The following is a 21,710-nucleotide window of genomic DNA, read 5'->3' as shown; positions in this document are numbered from 1 at the left end:
CTTCGGGACGCAGAAGCGATCTGGCGACAGGTAAGTCGCCAGGATCGCTTCTGTTGTAAAGCCGACAGTCGGCTCTACAAGTTTAAACAGAGTTCCAGCGGCAACAGTCACCGGGAGTCTGTTTAAACAGCCCCGATGCTGGCGACGTACACTGTACGTCGTCAGTCACGAAGGGGTTAATATAACTTTATACATTTATGGGGTGCGTGGCCAGCATGTGAAGCAGCGCGGACGTGTCTGAGGGAGCTCTGCCGCTGCACTAAATATATCCGGTCTCTATCCTGCTCGTTCAGCTTTTGAATTGCTCACCTGGGCTTCGGTGGATGTCCGGTGCCGGGTGACATGCCCTCCAGGTCCGCTAAACGCACGGACAAGCCAAAAAGAGGCCGAAGGAAATCTCAGCGTGCGGCCTCGTGCTGGTCCGCCGCCATCTTGCCTCCTTCCCTTGCTGCCTGCGTGTGCTTGGCTCGCATTATGTAGGGGGAAGCCGCAAATGCTGTGGATGTCCCTCTGGACCTGCCTGACACCCCTTCGACCTCAGGTTATGAGAGGGCTGGGACTAAAACAATCCTGGAAGCCATTGAGGGCTGCAAAATAGCTCTCACAGCAAAAATAGACCACCTGGCTGTAGAATGTACGCTGATCAGGCATTATTTAGACAAGATCAGGGGGAAGACTCTCTCAGGCTGAGACAATGTTGTCATTGTTCCCGGGACAATGTTGATTTTCTGTTTAATATGTTTCCCTGGGAAGAGGGGTTGTTTTGTTCTTATTGGGCTCTGGGGGGCTGTGTGTCGTCCTGGATCCCACCTTCAGCCAATGCGGGAGCTGTCTCCATTCCCATGTGTCATGTGGTATCATGGGTTTGGATGACATCACGATGGTCTCCTGGAATGTACGGGGTTTTAAACAATAAGTTTAAGAGATCCTTGGTGTGTAATTATCTGAAACAACGTAGACCACATATTGTTCTGTAGCAGGAGACCCATTTAGATGGGAGTAGGGTGTTGGCTCTGGGGCACCCCTGGGTGCGGTGCATGCCACCTACTCTACATATTCCCGGGGTGCCTCGGTGCTAATCAGTAAATCCCTTCCTTGCACCATTCTGCATACAATCACAGACCCTGGCGGTGGAGGATTCCATCCGGGATCATGCTACATCTATCCAGGACCTGCAACGCACAGTCAGGACACTGGCGGCAAAGGTGGATGACTCTGAAAACAGAATGCGGAGGAACAATGTGGGCATTGTGGGCCTGCCTGAAGGAGCGGAGGGCCCAAAGCCTGCTTCTTTTGCAGAAGCCTTCTTTAAAACCGTGCTGGCCCTGGAAGACTTGCCCCCCACCTTTGTGGTCAAGAGGGCCCATAGAGTCCCCACCAGTAAATCGATCCCTGGGGCCCCTCCACGACCATTTCTGGTATGTCTCCTTAATTATCGGGATCGGGACAGAGTGTTGGCAGCAGCCAAAAAATATCCTGACCTTCGCCATGAGAATGCCTCGGTACGCCTTTTCCCTGTTTTCTCGGCTGAGATTGAGAAACGGAGGAGATCCTTTTTGGATGTGCGACGCCGTCTTCGAGAGAAAGGCATCCAATACAACATGCTGTATCCAAGCAGGCTTCGGGTACCCCACTCTGGCACGGTCCGCATGTTTGATACACCTATATCCGCAAATGAGTGGCTGGATATGCTGGGATGAGCATTTCCTTTTGTTGATACCGTGTTTTGTGGGCTTTCCTACATTTTACTCTGTTTGTTTTGTTCCTGAACCATCTATCCTGCGGAATGACCTACGGTGCTCGGTTATGGTGGCCAAAGATCCTGGATCTTTTCTGATGGTCTTAGCATTTCTTTTCTTTGTCCTTGCCTACTGACCAACTGCTGAATACATGACATGTGCCTCTGGCAGCCTCCGGAGCTGGGCTGCATTCGATGTTGTAGGCGTGCCTTGCTCCTTATCTCCTGCACAGCAGGAGATAAGTTCTGTTTAATATGTTTCCTTGGGAAGAGGGGTTGTTTTGTTCTTATTGGGCTCTGGGGGGCTGTGTGTCGTCCTGGATCCCACCTTCAGCCAATGCAGGAGCTGTCTCCATTTCTATGTGTCATGTGGTATCATGGGTTTGGATGGTGATGGTGGTCTCCTGGAATGTACAGGGTTTAAACAATAAGTTTAAGAGATCCTTGGTGTGTAATTATCTGAAACAACTTAGACCACATATTGTACTGTTGCTGGAGACCCATTTAGATGGGAGTAGGGTGTTGGCTCTGGGGCACCCCTGGATACAGCAGGCGGTGCATGCCACCACTCTACGTATTCCGGAGGTGCCGAGGTGCTAATCAGTAAATCCCTTCCTTGCACCATTCTGCATACAATCACAGTGTGACGACATTGTGATGAGTGTATAAGTTAAATGTGTATTGGTGGTGTTTTATGTTTAAGTGCTTTATGCTGTGTGACCTGGTTATGAAAAGACTATCAGCACCACCCTCGTTATCTCCCATTGTACTCTGAAGGAGCTCAGAACAATGACATTCTGGCCAGGCTCCTGCTATGGCTGTCTGGAGCTCGTTCGCAGGGGAAACCCTGTGGTGTTCAGCAGACCGATTGTCTGGGGAAGGCAGGGTGGATGTGATGGGATTATAATCTGATCTCATCACTTGCTGTATAAAAGTTTGTGCAGTTGCTCAATAAATCAGAGTTTGTTTCACCCTACACTTGTGTCTCGACCAGTGACTGGGGAAACTGAGAGCTAAAGATCTTCAGCTTGCAATACCTCCTCAGCAAGGAAGAATACAGAGGCGAACATACTCATCCTGAGTACGGGGGTCCGTCACACACAGATCCTGGTGGTAGATTCGCCATTGTGGTTCTTGATATTTAACCCCCTCAGTTGGCTGTGGTCAGTGTATATGTACCTCCACCATTTCATGTACAGGTTTTATATGCTATCCTGGATAAACTTGCACCTCACCTCCCTCTGCCGGTTATTATTGCTGGGGACTTTAATAGCATCCTTGTCCCTTCTCTGGATTCCTCCAACTCGGCTAGACCCCCGGGCATTGATCTGCAATCCTGGGCTGAGACGGCTATGGTGAAAGAGGTGTGAAGGTGGGAGCACCCTGGTGTCAGAACATTCTCATTTGTCTCATACTCATGGCTCTTCGGCCCGGATAGACATGGCATTCGGTAATCAGCCTATGGTAAACAGAAAAAAACAAAAGAGAGAGCGCTACTACCTAGAGAATACTTGTATTAAGTGGCATCTATTCATAAGAGAAAGAACAAATATATGTAACTTACGGTTGGAAGTCTGCAAATGTGTCAAGGATGGTGAAACAATGACCGGTATTCAGAGGGAGCCCAAAGCAGAATACTGCAGCAGTGTATGGATGAGGGGGCGCTGTGAAAGATCCTAGCGGCACGCGTGCACGGCTGGCCAGGCCGGGCCACGGCGGCTATGAAGGGAGGATCGCGGCGGTTGTGGAACCGGGACCACGAGCGGCTGTGTTCGGTGCGTGTATAGTGGAGTCAGATCGGTGGGCAGAGTATCCACAGGACGTCTGAGTGGGTGGAAGCTGTGCACAGACGGGCTCGCTGTATCGTGACGGCTACGCGTTTCGAGGCCCAGCCTCTTTGTCGAACCTTAGGGCAAGGATGTGTGGCGGGAGGCACAGAACACTTTAAATCTGACACATGGGAGGGGAGTAGTGAGCTATTGGCCTATCATGGAACAGTGTTCAAGGAGAGGGAGGGACAGATGAATGACGGGACTCGCCTCCAGTTGGGGACTTGTGGCGGAGTTCTGCACCAGAAAATGGATAGAGTTCATCATCGCCCAGAGGAAAAGGAAACTAGAAAGTACCTCCAGAGAAGTTCTCAACCTCCACAATACTATTAATGACACCTTCGGGAAATCCTGCCTCTATGATCCCTGGCTGGCCAACCTCAATCACAACACTAAGGAACACGAATTCAACATCATCCGGTCCAAATCCAAGAAACTTCTGAGGGATGTCACGGACTACAACCTCAACAGGGTCTTCAGTTGGAAACACCCACCCCCCGTCAACAATCCTCACACAAACCCCACCCAGTCTCTCTACTCTCCCTGCACCCAGTACCTTCAAAGAGAATAACCACTCTAGTTTGGGACGAGACTAACTTGGTGTATACACGCGAAGTTGGTCATACCCAAACTTCCCAAGAGGTGGGAAAAATGTCACAGACAACAGCGCCATCCCATCTCCCCCCACCCACTCCCAGTACAGATACCACCAATGCTCCCCACCCACCTAATCCAAGAAACTCTGAGACTCCAAATGAGGAAAATAACAGGACCCAGTCCGAGAACCCCGTGGCCCAGGTTATCCCTCAAACGCCTTTTTTAGCTCAAGGCCCCACACACCCCCCAAAAATAAAAATAAAAAAACTAGAAGAGGAGTTAGAGGAGGTAAACACAGCAAAAATGGCAAGAAGGGAACACCTAGGGCCAATTCCACAATAAAATGTTTTAACCTCTCGGAACATCAACTGACTTTACACGAAACTTCCCTGCTAAAGAAAGGCCTAAATTTTGCCCCGGACGCCAAACCCGATCCTTTCATTTTATTTAAAGATCTGAACAAATTTATAAGGTTACTTACACTCCGGAGACACTATTCCCACAATACACCCACAACCATTCCAGATTTAGCTGTCCAGAACATATCTTTAGAAATGGAGGTTGTAACGGACATATTTGATAAACAGGACGGTGAAATCCTCAACACCCTGTATGAGCTTATGGATCTCAACTCCACTTTTGAGCCTGATTTGGAAGCTTTGGTCAATCCTGTTATCATCCACACCAACCTGAGACCAAAATCAACCTTTTTTCCAGCACACTCTAAAGCAGTGGTTCTCAACTCATGGGTCGCGACCCGAAAGTATATGCGGTGCGACTTGGGTCGCGACTTCATGACCAAGGACAAATGTGGGTCCTGAGGTTACACAGGTTGAGAACCACTGCTCTAAAGGTTCCTTCATTGATACATTTTATCATGTATGCCGATCTCTTACAAGTGTGCAGCAACGCAAAACACCATCCCAACCTCACCCCACAGGAAAATAAAGCTCTTAAGGATCTTGAGTCCAATCGTAACATCGTTATTAAACAAGCAGATAAGGGGGGAGGAATTGTGATTCAAGACCGTTCCGCATATACGAAAGAAGCACTCAGACTATTGTCTGACACCACCACTTACATCTCACTCCCAGCCGATCCCTTACCTTCCTTCTCCAGAGAACTCGAGGTTCTAACCTCTGTAGCCTTTGCTTTGCCCACCGATCTGACTCCACTATACACGCACCGAACACAGCCGTTCGCGGTCCCGGTTCCACAACCGCCGCGGTCCTTCCTCCATAGCCGCCGTGGCCCGGCCTGGCCAGTCGTGCACGCGTGCCGCTAGGATCTTTCACAGCGCCCCCTCATCCATACACTGCTGCAGTATTCTGCTTTGGACTCCCTCTGAATACCGGTCATTGATTTGTTCTTTCTCTTATGAATAGATGCCACTTAATACAAGTTTTCTCTAGGTAGTAGCGCTCTCTCTTTTGTTTTTTTCTGTTTACCATTCAAATTCACAGGGTCTTCTCCCTGTCAGTGAGAGCCTGCACACCATAATTTTACAGCCCGTGATTTTTCCAGTGACTAAGTATCAGTCGTGCGCTTATGTTTTTGTTCTGGTAATCAGCCTATGCTGGGCATGATATCTGGTGCTTCCTACCTCCCCGGTGTATTGTCAGACCATGTCCCACTTTCCATAACCTTTTTTGTGCCGGGTGGGAGGAAGCTTAGGTGCTGGAGACTATCCCCTGAGTGGTTAAGGGAGGAGGGAGTGTCGGCGAAGGTGTCCCCGGCCATACTCACCTATTGGCATTTCAATGCCCTAACATTATTACAAGACGAGCGGCTTATGCAGAGTCCACCTTGGCTGCCCTTAAACAAGCCAGGTGGGGCTGACCCAGTGCTCCTTACGGCAGTCGAGGGAAGTCCTGTTTGAATGGGGCGACAAAAATGCTAAGCTTTTGGCAATGTTGGTAGCAGAACAAATGTTACAAACGAACATACCTGCCATTTTATCTGACAGTGGGATCAGAGTTAGAAAGGGTCCACATACCTTACTCCAGTTCATACCCGTGAGTCCCGCTCTGTGACACTCCCTCTGCAGTGGGTGGACACAATCACCTATTTAGGAGTCCAGGTAACTAAATAGGTGATTGTTACTCAATTTATGTCACAATTTGTTGATGTTCCGCTCAAATCCAGCATACACACATGTATTCTGGGGTTGACTGAACCACTTGCTCCTACTATTGCGTTACAGACATTCCTGGGAATTTCGTTATTCTACGCAAGGAAAGTAGTGATACTGCGGTGGAGACAGAGTGCACCTCCAAACATCTCAGACTGGAAAGGCCTTGTCAACTCCTACTTGCGCCTTTACAAGGCTACCTATCAGAGGAGAGGATGCCCCAGTAAGTTTTTCAAGGTCTGGGGAGAATGGTTAGAGTCTGCTGATACGGCAGGCTGAGAGATTAATTCTTTCTTCTATGCGGACCACTTAGCGAGTGTGCACCTGAGACTTGCGGTGATACTACCGCTGTATGTTTAACCTTGTAAACATTGTTATCTTTGTTAAGATGTACACTCCGTATGGTGCGGTTGGAATTGGGAGGACACACACTTTCTATGACTATGCCCTGACTATGGGTCTGTTCCTTTACTGGGGTTTTTCAATGTATTTTGGTTGCTAATTACTGTACTGAACTGTGTGCCTCACGGATGTGGGTGCTTATACTATGTTTAGTACTAAAAATCTTTAATAAAAAGAATTTATAAAAAAAAATAACTTTATACATTTATTATAAATTCTTATAAGCCTTAAGTTCTTTAACAATTATGAATTATTGCTGTTATATTTTGCTACTATATTATTTCCATTATCGTTAATAATTCTATAGTAATAATAATATTATTACTATGATTATGGTCATTTTACTATAATCTAACCTTTATAATATACACTTTTACTTTCAGGATTATTATCAATGTACTGTCACTTCTCCAGATATTCATGAGAGAGCTGCCAGCCCAATATTCAGACACCCTATAACAATATCACCTCTATGATATTAGATGATAATAATAATGATAATCATAATAATAGGGTTCCAATGCCAACTATCCACTTTCACAAGCAGTGTATTATAAATGGCGGGATATATACAGTACAAAGGTTAATTGTAACAGTTAGGTAAATATACCTAACTGCCTTGGAGCCCGGTGTGCCCATAGAACTGAATGAAATGTCACTTGTGATAAAATGTGACATTTCAATAAAGTTCTAAAAAAAAAGTACATGACACGACATGATGTGCCGGGATAGCAGCATCGGCACTGTGTCAGGCACATTGCCATAACTGTGCATTTTGCACAGCGGCTGGTGTGAACTGACCCTAACTATTAGCATTACCTTGTACCTGTACACAATATTCAAGTCTAGCACTTATATGCAGTGCGGTTGAAAAAAGTTTAGTATGCACTACTTTCTTCAACCGCACCCCAATGCATGGTATTGAGATACCACATGTTGCGGCGCAATTTAGTGCATTATGGGCAGAAGGTGCGTTTAGGGTGCTCCCCCAAAAAGAGTGCAGCAGTCAGCGCTCTGTAATGTACACAATAACATATAGAGCTCTACACTCAGAAATATGTACTATAGAGCATAGTGTATAAAGTGTAGCGCTTAGGGCCATGTATTCTGTATATGGTGCAGAAGTCAGGACTATGCCTGAGTCTACATTAAAAATAGTAGGGGCTGATGTATAAGACTTCCGTCCAGCATATAGCTTGGCGAATGCCATTCACCCGGAACCAAGGAGTATAGAAAGTTCCTCGACTCCATCAAGTAGCGGTAATGCTGTGTGAACAGCAATACGCTGGGTGGAAGTTTTACACTTCAGCCCCATAGTGTAAAGAGTGTAGTGGTCAGGAGTCAAGTGTGTATAAAGTAGTGAAGTTATATGTAGTGTAGAAAGTGTAGCAGACAGTTTTCTATAGTGTAAAGAGTACAGCAGTCAGAACTACATAGTGTATAGAGTGTAGGGGTCAGGACTACTGTATGTAGTGTGTATAGTACAGGGGTCAGGACTATATAGTATATAGAGTATATGCTCAGTGGTCTGTGTCCTTCATTGATGGTCAGTGCGAGCAGTAATTACCTTCATTAAAGTGCCCATACACTGCACGATTATCGTACGATAATCGTATGCGATCGTTTTTTTGTACGAAAATCGCGCAGTGTCTGGTTAGCTCTTTGACAAGGGACTCTTCTCCTCGCTCTCAACAAGGTCCACATTTACTGTAATGGAATCAACACATGGAGGCCATAAACATGTGACGTACATAGACCATGCCCTAATGTTGTAATACAACAGTACATACCAGAAGAAGAGGACAAAGAGGAGTCCACAACCTCGACCACCACGTCAGCCTCCTCCACAACTGCTTGCTCCATGGCCATCTCTGAAGCACCCTCGCTGGCCTGGCTCTTCCGCTCCACACTCCTCTGGCCTTTAACATCAGAAAAATACAATAGTCATATGCGCCATCAACAACACGACATGTACATATATGTGTCACAGGTCTGGACATGATGCATAGACTGACACCTTGTGTCCTACAGCTTTTCATGGACAGACATGAAAGTTGGAGGAAGAAAATACATCAGATGTATCAAACTACATTACAGCACTGCATGCTCCACTAGTCCTCTGAGACTAGGCCTGGATGGCCACATCCATCATATCTGTAGATGCAATATTAATGTAGCTCACACTCACCCCTATGGATCATCCTGTGGATCATTGCTAGCTGGCCAGTCTCCCTCAACCTTAGGTCACACCAGCGTTTGCGCAACTGGTCTTTGGACCTGGTGACATTGAACTTGGCCTGCAAGCTCTCAATCACTTGATCGAGGATCCGGTCCTTCCTAATGTTCTTCTGCTCATATTTCTGCAGCTTGCAGTCATAATCCTGCTGCTCCATCATGGACACTAACTCCACCATTTCCTGGATGGACATACACGATGCCCTCTTTGGCCTGCTATTCTTCCCCTTTGCAGCAGTGGTCATTCCCTGTGCACTTGATTGTCCCTCCATTTCTTCTGTCTGGGGCAGTGTTTCGGGACGACGAGGTAATTGTACGAACCTGTACGAAAGGGCGTGGCCAACGGGAGCTCCCATGAAAACGATCAGGCCTTCGTATTTCCGGTCTCGAGTGAAGCCATACCTTAGCGAAAAAACGGTTGCTCGTTGGCTGGTATGTAGTATTCCATAACAAATCGTGGGCAATGCATGACAGGAGGGTATGTGTAGCAGGCCATAGCACATTAAGTGACTCCATGGCATCAGACAATAGAAGCAGAGCTGGAGGTGACATGTTTCATATCTGGGGCACAGATCAACCAGAAGCACAGATGAACACTATTCCCATTGACATTGCCTACCATGTGCTTCACATGCATTTGCCCCAAGCTATGTGTGGAAAGGAGGATATGGCTGACAAATGGGCCTACTGCAGTGTTTCACACATAGTCAACATTGTTTTTACAATGTGCATGGCACATGTGTGTTTTTCTCATACTGCACCATATGTATATGTTTCACTATTGATTATATGTCACTGCCCATTACCACATGTCCAAGGTGGATATGAACCATTGGGGTACACATAGTCCTACAATGTGGAGGTGTGTGATTTGTTTTTTGCATGGCCAGGTTGAGGATTGGACACCCACACATCATTCGGTCTCTCAATTCCACAGGCATTATGACAGAGCGTTTCACTCACCCCGAATTCCTGACTCAATTCATTGATCTATATCGCGAACTACCATGTCTGTGGAGAGTGCAGAGCAAGGATTATTGTAATCGCTCTAAGCGAACGGAGGCTTATATGAAACTTGCTGAATTATGTAAGACCATCTCGCCATGTGCAGACATGAATTACGTGAAACTGAAGATAGCTAATCTACGGACCTTCTATAGGAAAGAGCAGAAGAAAGTTAGCTCATCCCACAGGTCAGGCGCGTCTGCTGATACCGCATGCACTGGAGCAGGGGATTGCATACCGCATGTGTGATATGCGCCCAAACCCCCGCTCCGGTCCTAGAGTATTCAGTTCCCCTGTCAATTCTCCTACTAATTTTCCTGTTTTTCACCCAGGATAATTGGCAGAATTGGAGAATCTAGGTCAAAATAGGCAAACTAGAAAAAAATCTGCCATTTACAGTAGCTCACTTTCCAAATCGCCTATATTGGTCCATATTTTAAAATTCTCCTACCAATGCCCCTACAATTCACCGTTTAGTGAATAGACCTGCTATTTTGAAAATGGTGGAGAATGAATTTCTGTAACACAAGGATGTATATGTGGGTGTGGCTTGTATATGGGCATATATATGTATATGAGAACAAGGGGTCCCATAATCTCATATTCCCCGGGGGCCTCATATGTTGTCAGTCCACCCATGATTTATAGTTAACCAATTTAGTCTGCAAATTAGTTCTCTTTGCTTTTAGTGCTATCACCAGTGGCCAGGCAATTGAAAACACAGCTTTGATTAAATTCACCCTGTCTGCAGTCTACACTGTGGTGCAAAAAGCAGCATGACTACAGAAGAGAACTAAAAACAAGAAAGAAAGCATCTGCCCCATCTGTTTGTTTCAATGCCAATATTTAGGGTCGTTTCTGTATTATTCCTCTACCATGTAATCACTAAGAAAACAAGTCACAAATGTGTTGCAGTGTGTTTCCAGATATCCATTTGTGGAAAGCACAATGTTCATCTAGAGATATCCCTGAAGCGTTCCTTGTTAACAGTATGACAAGTTGAATGTGAACAAAGCTACATTCCTACTGGCATGGGACTGTTTTAAAGCACTGGGAAAGAAAAGCCAAAAGGTAAAGGTTACATTTGCCAAGCTGATTGTTGTCCCGGAATGTGCTTTAACAGTATGGTTATCCTCTAGTTCATCTGATATCTTTTACTGGTTTTGTTTAGCTAACATTTACAGCATTATTGATCAAGGAGTGTCTAGCACTTTTATATTGTTTGCAAACCACAAACTAACTTCCCCTCTCAGCAAAGTTTAAACATTTTTTTTCCCCTTTTTTCAGTTCCAATTCAGCGACAATCACGATTAACCACTTCACAGTCGCAACCTAATCTCACCACTTGCTATCCAGCACCTTATACTCGTAATTCACTCAGGTAAGTCTCATATAAAACACCTAATTACATGAACGCTGATGCTTCCTTTCCACGTTGTTGCTCTGCAGTCCCGACCCTTTGTAAGCTCCATGTTGGATAGGGTTGGGTTGATGACATCAACCTTCTACTTATGTAAAAGTGATCAGACCTGACAATTGATTAATAGGCTCAAGCACTGCATCATAGGAGGAGGTCATGTGCTTCTGCCTTTCCCAAAAGGGTTGGCTGTTTTGTAGTGGCTCCAACTGAGGGGCGGATGGGGAACCCTGTCACCTAAAGTATAGGGCAAGCCTCTAACAATAAATATGCTAAGTAAAAGTTTCTTCATCATTAACATAATTCAGCGATCCATCACACTTTCATAAACTACCTATACAGTATATTATTATGTTATTTTCGGTCACATGACCGCTGCTATTTTTTCAAGGAACTTCAGTAGAGAGGTTATAAAGCTTCACTCTGGCTGTGAAGTATTAACTTGACACTCTTATCTAAATATTTTTATATAAAAGTCTATAAAATATAGAGATGGGAGCTGAGAAAAGTCTCAACTGGTACCAAATTAATAAGAATATATTCTCAGGGAGATCCTCTGGAATCAGTAGTCTCTGCTTATACCACCTGGTCCTTTTTGAATTTTGCCAGTTCAAATCAACTCTGGGAAAAATTATAATTTACACACTTCTTCACACACAGCTTCTAGCCACTAAGAAGAGGGAGAGATGTGATACGAGCAGTATATTGCTCAGGTTGCATAACCCCCCCTCTCCCTCATTGTGCCCATTCATAAAATGTCTTGTATTTTTCAAAGAATACATGGCATTCTGTGATTGGAGGAGGAGAGATTATGTCACATTTCCACCCCCTCCTCTCCTTCAATCATAGCTCGCCTTTATGTGTAGGAGCCAGCATGTTGCAAGGTAAGATTTGTATACTTTGCAGCAATCCTCTGCACATAACACAAGGCTTTTTAACCGCTTAAAGACCAGGTGTTTAAACCCCTTCATGGCCAAGCCATTTTTCAGTATTCAGCGCTGCGGTACTTTGACTCACATTTATTCAGTCATGCAGCTCTGTACTGAAATAAATGTTATACTATTTTTTGGGGGACAGATAGAGCTTTCTTTTGGTGCTATTTAATCACCACTACTATATAATGAAAAAGTACCGAGCCCAAACTTGGCCATAGGCGATGCTTTAAAAGCTTTTACCGATCATCAGTTTAGTGTGATCAGTGAATAGTGGCCCTAAAATTATTGCCCTCACTCTGACGTTCGCAGTGATATGTAACATGTGCAGCGTAATTGGCGCAATCGTCGTTTTCACACGTATGCGCACCCGACGCATGTTTGTACGCGTGTATGTGGGGCTGGGGACTTTAAAAATGTTTTTGTGTTTTTTATAATTCTTTTTTATGTGTGACTGATTTCCTGATTTTACTTGATTAAAATTACAATATTTTTACTCAATTTTTAAAATTGAACAAATTGTCAGGTTTTATTATCCTTTCTTGTCCAGTTGTTTGCAGCATGGCTTGGTTGCAGTGTCTCTCACACTGTTTGTTCCTCTTTGGTGCCCTCTTATGACCAAACCCATAAACATAATCATTCTGCAACTACTAGCAAACTTCTGACAAATTCCTGTCTCAGAGTGATGTTGCAAACACCAGTTCACTATTTAACCATCAGCTTGTCCATTCAGTCTCTGCCCTTGCATGTGTTCTGATCTACCAAGTGCTCTGCAGTTGTTCCTGTTCTCTGTGTATGAACCTGGCTCTGGCTGACTGATCTCCTGGTTCCTGATTCCGGCTATTGTTTCTGTTCATCCTTCTCTCACTGTTCCCTGACTTGGTTTGGCTGACTACCCCCTTTGGCATCTGACCTCTGGCTTGGCACTGATGATGTCCTGGACTTTCTCCATTGTTTTTTGCATTTATGTTTATTGTTGTTTTCAGTAAACTCTTTTTATTTTTTAAACCTGCACTTTAGTTTCTGTCTGGTTTCTTGGTAGCTTAACAGTAGACATGTGCAATGGCAAAACATTTGTTTCGTTTCGGATTTTGCGTTATTTTGTTTTTCGGGATTCGGGTCCGAAAGTCAATTAGACTACCGCTAACGAATTTCGTCCTAAATTTTGTTAATTTGGATTCGTTTGCATTCGTCAATTATGTTATTCAGAAATTTGGATACATCCGAATCTATGACTAACGAAAATTCATCCGTTAAAAAAAAAAAAAATTCTAAAAACGAATCGCACATGTCTACCTAACAGTAGGCAAGGGCCATGAATCCTGACAGTGCAGGTATTACTAAGCTACCCACGGTGATGAGCCATCTTGCCCATCTTGAACCAGCAGTCGCTAAGGGTATGACTGGTCCAGCCACCCTCCCTCAGGATTATTGGGGGGATCTGAATCAATGTTGTGGCTTCCCTTAACCAAGTGTGCATTTATTTTGAAATGCCTCCCCATGTGTTTCCATCTGATAGATCAAAGTTGGGCTTCCTGATCACTTTGCTCTCGGATAAGGCCTTGACGAGTTCCTTATGGGAAAACAATAAACCTGTCATACACGATTACTCTGAATTTGTTGCACTGACTCATTCCACCTCTGCTATGAGTATGCTATTGAATATCGTACCCTGGCGGCAGAGGTGGGCTGGAATAACGAGGTTATGGTGGCTGTCTTCTCACATGGCCTCTCCGATACCTTAAAGGGGAACTATGGGGTTAAGGCTTTTCCCCATAGTTCTCCTTAGGGTAACGGTTGGACACAATCTAGCGTCCTCCCGTCACCCTAAGCTCAGTATACCGCGAGCTATAGCTCGCGGTATACTGAGACGCCACAGTATACCGCGACATACTGCTCGCAGTATAGTGAGACGCCACAGCTGAAGCGGATCCCGACAATTATATCTGGATCCGCCCAGTTGCGTGAGTGACAGCTGGCTCTGCCTATCTAGAGGCAGAGCCAGCTGTACCCGCCTTCTCCCCGTCCGATCCGCCAGTCAGCGCTGGCGGATTGGAGCAGGGAGGGGGGAATCCAGCCCCTCCCCTGTCACGGCAGAGGGATGTGACAGGATCGAGAGGTGAGCGAATGCCGGTATGTGTTTGCTCACTTCCCGATTTACTGAGCCGACCTGTGACAGTCTCATAGTCACAGGTCGGCTAGAACTATGAGGTGAGTGAAAAGCACTCACCTCATAGTTCTCCTTTAAAAGATGAGATTGCGACCAAAGAACTGCCTAGTGAGCTTAAGGCTCTCATTTATTTCCTGATTATAATCGCTACCAGGCTCAGGGACAGACCATCTGTTAAAGAGCACCTGTGGAGGCCTCCTACCAGAATGGCTCCCCTGTATTCTTTCCCACCTATTCCTTCCTATTCCTCGTTCTTTACTACTGAACTGTTTGTTCTTTGTGCTGTGCGTTCTTTACTACTGAACTGTGCCTTCTTTACTACTGAGCACTAAAGCACTTACAAGTCTATTTACTAAAGGGGTAAATTGGTAGGAGAAATGCAGTATAATTTTAAAATCTTGACCAATATAGACGATTTGAAAAGTGAACTAAATTCGAGAATTTTTCTGGTTTGGCTATTGATTGGCAGAATTGAAGAATCTAGGTCAAAATAGCCAAACCAGAAAAATTCTGCCATTTAGCTCATTTTCCAAATTGCCTGATTTGTCTAGATTTTGTAATTCTCCTAACCATTCACTGTTTAGTGATTAGAGCTGCTATTTTGACAATAGTGTGGAGAAATTATTTCTGTACCACAAGAATGTACATGTGTTTGGGACTTGTAAGTGCAAGGGGCCCCATGATCTCGTATTGCCTGGGGGCCCTTTGTGTTGTCAGTCCACCCCTGTACTCAACTCCACTCCCTAGGGATGAAAATAGAAAAGTTATACTCACCTGAACCTAGCAGCCAACTGACTGCTACTCCGATCCCTGCCGCCTGTCTCCTCCTCCACACTTGGCTAACACAGAATACTGTCTGCCACTGTGCCTTCATGCTTTTCCATGGCACAGCCACACACTGCTGCACCATGTACACTGTGCTATAAATTACATTCCCCATAATGCTGGAATGTGGTATTTCATTCCATCCAAAAAATAGGTACACTTGCTAGTTTACTTTAAGGCTAGGTTCACACCTGCACTACACCGCACGACACCAAGGACATGCGTCCCAGAATCATGCGGTCCTGCACAATGCAGACAGCGATTGCCGTGCGGCCCCATTGATTTCATTGGGATGACATCCGTGCAGCAATCACAAAAAAAGTACCTTCTTTTTGTGATACACGACGCGCGGAAGCACGGGAAACCGCGCAATCCGCCCGGCGCGACTGGGGTGCCATTAGAAAATAATGGCACCCACAGTGCGATCGGTTAACACAGCAGTGAGGTGCCGCCTAGGTGTAAACCTAGCCTCAAACTCATTTCATCACGTATAATGCACATCTGATTTCTTTAATACATTTTCAAAGTCTTGATATTACTGGTTTAATTTTCATCCTTATGCACAACTTAAATTATTGCTATAAATAATTTATTTTGTGTTCTAATGTTTACAACTGAAGGACTGTTTTAACATGATTAGCTTTCACAATTTTCGAAAGCTACCACTTAGCCTTTGCTCTGTAAATGTATTTTCTTCCTATGACTTACAATACTGGTTGCCACAGAGGATGCAGAGAATATTTAGGAAATCCTGCAATTGCATAAGTTTGAAATCCTTTTACCAGAAATGGTGCATATCTTGTGTCTGGTTGTTCCTCTTTCTGTAAATTACTTTTTAATTTCTTTTAATAGAATCTCTCTCTTTTTTTCTCGCTCTCTTTTTCATAGCTTTTCGCTATCCTCAACATCAACCTAATGTTATTTTGTACATTTTCCCAGCTGTCGTTTTGTTTTGGGATATTATGCAAGTCTTGCTTTGAAAGTAATATGTGATTACGCACTGTCCTTGTTGTCGCAGTTAGTAAACTTTGACACCATTCAGTGCCCTGTATACATAGCTAAAAATTGTAGCCAATAATGTGATGCTTTAAATGGTGATAGCCATTTAGCCACCTCCATCTTCTTTAGTATCAGAATATAATACATACATACACACACACACACATATACATAATGTGCCTTGTGTTCCAGTGCGGCCGATCGCATTGCGGCCGGAGAGCATGGCTACAGTACCATTCACTTCAATGAACCTCAACACCCCCTCCTGCCCCACAACATAGTGAGCCGGCCACAATGCGATGCAGTGCGTTCTGGCCAGAATCAGGCTGGAACGCACTGTGTCTGGTGTGAATGAGGCCTTACTGCTGTTGGCCTCTCTACTCTCCAGCCCACTTCCAACTGACTCCCCAGACTACCCGGTGCTGCTTATTAAGTACAGGTGAGGCCTTGTTGGGCCAGGCAGAAACTCTGGACTGGCTTCTCTCCCTGCTGCGCTACACGCAAACTGCGGAGTGGAGCACTGCAGGGGGAATATAGACACCTTCTACTACCATGCCTTGGGTTCTGTCACAATACACTATATTGCCAAAAGTATTGGGACACCCGTCCAAATTATTGGATTCAGGTGTTCCAATCACCTCCATGGTCACGGGTGTATAAAATCAAGCACCTAGGCATGCAGATTGCTTCTACAAACATTTGTGAAATAATGGGTCGCTCTTAGGAGCTCATTGAATTCAAGCGTGGTACCGTGATAGGTTGCCACCTGTGCAATAAGTCCCTCCGTGAGATTTCCTTGCTACTAAATATTCCACGGTCAACTGTTAGTGGTATTATAACAAAGTGGAAGCAACTGGGAACAACAGCAACTCAGCCACAAAGCGGTAGGCCACGAAAAAGGACAGAGCGGGGTCAGCGCATGCTGAAGCACACAGTGCGCAGAAGTCGGCAACTGTCTGCAGAGTCAATAGCTACAGACCTCCAAACTTGGTGTGACCTTTAGATTGGCACAACAACAATGCGTAGAGAGCTTCATGGAATGAGTTTCCGTGGCCGAGCAGCTGCATCCAAGCCTTACATCACCAAGTGCAGATGCAGTGGTGTAAAGCACACTGCCACTGGACTCTAGAGAAGTGGAGACGTGTTCTCTGGAGTAACAAATCACGCTGCTGTCTGGCAATCCAATGGACGTGTCTGGGTTTGGCAGTTGCCAGGAGAATGGTACTTGCCTGACTGCATTGTGCCAAGTGTAAAGTTTGGTGGAGGATGGATTATGGTGTGGTGATGTTTTTTCAGGGGTTGAGCTTGGTCCCTTAGTTCCAGTGAAGGGAACTCTTAACCACTTGAACACCAGGTGTTTACACCCTCTTCCTGGGCAGGCCATTTTTAAGTATTCAGCGCTGCGGTACTTTGACTGACATTTATTCTGTCATGCAACGCTGTACTCAAATGAATTTTTTACCATTTTCTGGGGACACATAGAGCTTTCTTTTGGTGGTATTTAATCATCACTAGGGTTTTTATTTTTTACTATATAAAGAAAAAAAATACAATTTAAAAAAAAACCTGTTTTCCTTATATTATGTTAATGAAACATTGCAAATAAATAATTTTTCTTCATACATTTAGGCCAAAATGTGTTCTGCTACATTTCTTTGGTAAAAAAATCCAAATAAGTGTAAATTAATTAGAATGTCTTACAGTTATACAGTCTACAGAACAATGGTATATATACCATATCATTGGAAATGTATCAACTCTGGTGCCCTGACTACCTATCACATTTCTTGAGACCCTAAAATACCAGGACAGTGGAAACACCCACAAAATGACCCCATTTTGTAAAGCAGACACCCAAAGGCATTTGATAAGATGCATGCTGGGTGTTTTAAAGATGTAATTTTTTGGCACAACCTATCAAAAAAATTAAGATTTTTTTTTTTCCACAAAGTTGTCTGTTAATAAGATATTTCTTATACACAGTATAGGTACACTCAGAATTACACCCCAAAACACATTCTGCTACTCCTTTCGAGTATGGGGATGCCACACATATGAGACCTTTTCACACCCTAGCCGCATGGAGGGTGTGACGGACCTCCTGGTACCCCGACTGGGTACCTCCGTCCGTAAACAGCTTCCTCTCCACTGGAACCCGAATTCCAGTGTCCTCAGCCCAAACCTGCCTAATTATTGGACAGAACCAATATCTTAGGACAGAACGCTTAACCACTCAATCATTAGACAACACCAATGTTGAGGTGGAAACCAAGAACTGCTTTATTGAAGACCAGCTCAGTATATATACAGCTCTGGGGGTCTAAACACATAACGCAATCAAACATGAACAGCATGCAAACAGACACCCCCTCCCCTATGTCTTAATGAATGAACAGGGAGAGAGGAGACACATGTGATGGGATTATCTCCTGAGTGTATCTACTCATCTACACCCGAAGTCAGCTACTCCTAGAATCAGCTATCCTAATCCCATCATCAACACAATACAACAAAGGGACCAATAAACTGTAACAGTTCAATGTCCAGAATTAACCCTCTCCAGTGCTCCTGGAGTCACAGCCTGTACCTATAATAAACCCAGCGTCATCCAAATGTAGGAAGTAGAAAGCAAAACAGAGCGCCTCCATCGTGTAAAAAGTCATTTATTTATACGGCAACACAGCTGAAATTATACTCACAAAAAGGGTCGATCAATAAAAGCATGTAAAAGGCGATGCAATGGAAATCTCTGGCAGTGGGAGTCTCACAGAATGAAACAGATCAAAGGTCCTCTGCCCCTATGAGTTCGAACGGTCTACGCGTTTCAGGGGCACGCCCCCTCCATCAGAACCTGAGTGAACTCTTCTATATCCTGCTCTATTTGAATTAATCGTTGACCAATCACAGGGGTTTATCACTGGAAAGGTAATGTGGCAGTGTCAGACCAATTGCCGGTATTTTCGCTATGCGCTCTCACCTGTCTGACGGGTAAACCGCCGTTACTGATGAGTAAACACATTGGCATTGATAGTTAAAATTATTGTCTGAAATTACTAAAACGAATTACCGGTAATAGCAGTATATATATAAAAACAGGATTGTGTGATTAAAAGAATTTTAAAAGGATACAGTTACTATAGATCAGGAGATCTTCTAGATCTAATGGGGAGCGGCTCTTAGAATGGAAAACTAGTCTTAATGGCAGCTATAAAGTATGTGAACTTTTCAGAGTTTGTCACATAGTTACAAATTCGTTGATAAAAATTTATATCGAATGTAGCACTGAGGCAAATAAAAGAGCAACATTAAAATATATAGCGTGTACATAATATCAAGCGGCAACAATCAATTATGTTAGACATTCAAACCGCAATGTTATAGGCAGCGTGTAAATGACATAAAAAAGCAACAATCCATTATGTTGCACATTCAAACCACAATAATATACACTGCGTGTAGATGATACAAAGTGGCAACAATCAATTATGTTATGAAACCAAAATATAAAATATAATGATGATGGTATTGAGCAAGGATCAATTATATTCTAAAATCAGATGATAAATACATAAATACATGATATAGGCCCAAACGTGGATGAGGAGACCAATATACGTGTTAGTACTGTATGGGGAATGGAAGAACAAGTGCACAAGTAATAAATATTTGTTTATATCTTGTCTCTTAGATGTTGATATGATTGAAAATACATATATTGAACCTTCATAGATGAGGAAGGAATAATTGGCCATTTGGCCTCAGATGAGGATTACATACAAAAATTAAAAAAATATATAAATAAATTAAATAATGAATGGACGTTTATGAAAATATATAATAATGGTCAAATGGATGTAAATTGTATATGGATCGGGAATGGACGGAACATAAATGAATGGATATAGAGGATGAATTAATTGATTGGACAATGACATGGAAAGATTCGATATTTTAACCTACAGAGCCGAAGCTAATTCCATACCTTCGTTTAGTCCCATAGGAAAAAGGCTATTTAGCGTATATATCCAAAACGCCTCCCTCCTGCATAACCTTTTATATCTATTTCCCTCATCCAAATCTGATGAGATTAATTCAATACCAAAGACCTTCAAGCCTTCAGGACTGTGGTTGTGAAAATTAAAAAAATGTACAGGTAATGAGTCGTCATCGGCTTTTCTGATTATATTTCTTTTATGCTCACTGAATCTTGTTCGTAGAGTTCTGGTGGTGTGACCCACATACAATTTGCCACAAGAACATAGAATACCATAAATCACAAAGGTAGAAGCACAATTGATAAATTGTTTAATCGAAAAAACTCTCCCTTTTGGTCCCTCAACTACTGTCACAGACTTACTCGGCGTGTCCCCGCGCTCCAGCGAAGGGTCGTCTCGTGCGTGACGTCACGGCGGCTCCTCCCACGGGGCGCGGCTACCAAGGTAAAAGCTCAGCTGGTTCGTTGCTCAGCGTTCTCTCGTTGTGGAGAGTCGAGTGACGAACAGAGAACCCACAGGCTGCCCGTGGATTATCAACACAGATTACTGCCCAGAACCACTAACTGGCGAATTGAGACTGCTACCCCGCTGTGAGCCCAGAACATTTCAGAGCACACACCCGCAAGTATTCTGGAAGTCTTTGCAAAACTTGCTGAACCTGCTACATGTGTTCAACTACTTTCTTTCTGTGCCAAAAATAGGCACAGGCCCCACAATTTGGTGCATTGCACCTGTAACACCCCGTTTGGCCAAATAGTCCCTGATCAGAAAATAAACCCCTCTGGGTCTTGATCTTGCTTGGAGCTATTTGTCTGCGCAGGTCATTAGGTCTGCGAAAGATTACTTTGGGCGCCCTAGAGAGTGATCCATTAAGGAATGGATCTTCTTTTAGAACGCCCCAATGTTTTCTAAGGACCTGCCCAATACGAAAGGCGGCATTATTGTATTGGGTGCAAAAACTGATTTGATATTTGGAAATTGTATCTTGCTTTTTCTTATTACTGGTCTTTTTTAGGGGAGGGGGCACTAGGTGTTTTTCGAAAGCCTCATTAATGACAACTTGATTATACCCCTTATCACGACATTTTTCCTTTAAAATCTCTCCTTGTTTGGCATAATCTAAATCCTGAGTGCAGGTCCTTCTAAGCCTTCCAAATTGCCCATCTGGTACATTTCTTATCCATCTAGGGTGATGGCTGCTTCTGGCATGTAAATATCCAATGTTTTCTAAGGACCTGCCCAATACGAAAGGCGGCATTATTGTATTGGGTGCAAAAACTGATTTGATATTTGGAAATTGTATCTTGCTTTTTCTTATTACTGGTCTTTTTTAGGGGAGGGGGCACTAGGTGTTTTTCGAAAGCCTCATTAATGACAACTTGATTATACCCCTTATCACGACATTTTTCCTTTAAAATCTCTCCTTGTTTGGCAT

General features: G+C 44.1%; 1 protein-coding gene across 1 annotated transcript in view; it reads left to right on the top strand.

The window, feature by feature from the left end:
• Positions 1 to 20,513, top strand: part of LOC108802577 — a 54,418-nt gene extending 33,905 nt beyond the window's left edge. Inside the window, exons 3-4 of the mRNA XM_018574433.1 lie at positions 11,225 to 11,318; positions 20,498 to 20,513. Coding sequence (XP_018429935.1) covers positions 11,225 to 11,318; positions 20,498 to 20,513 — 110 coding nt within the window. The remainder of the gene's footprint in view (positions 1 to 11,224; positions 11,319 to 20,497) is intronic.
• The last annotated feature ends 1,197 nt before the right edge of the window (positions 20,514 to 21,710 follow it).

The sequence above is a fragment of the Nanorana parkeri genome, unplaced genomic scaffold (genome assembly GCF_000935625.1).
Source record: "Nanorana parkeri isolate BGI_ZX_2015 unplaced genomic scaffold, ASM93562v1 scaffold2966, whole genome shotgun sequence".
Taxonomy (NCBI): domain Eukaryota; kingdom Metazoa; phylum Chordata; class Amphibia; order Anura; family Dicroglossidae; genus Nanorana; species Nanorana parkeri.
This window is presented reverse-complemented; position numbering and strand designations above follow the sequence as displayed.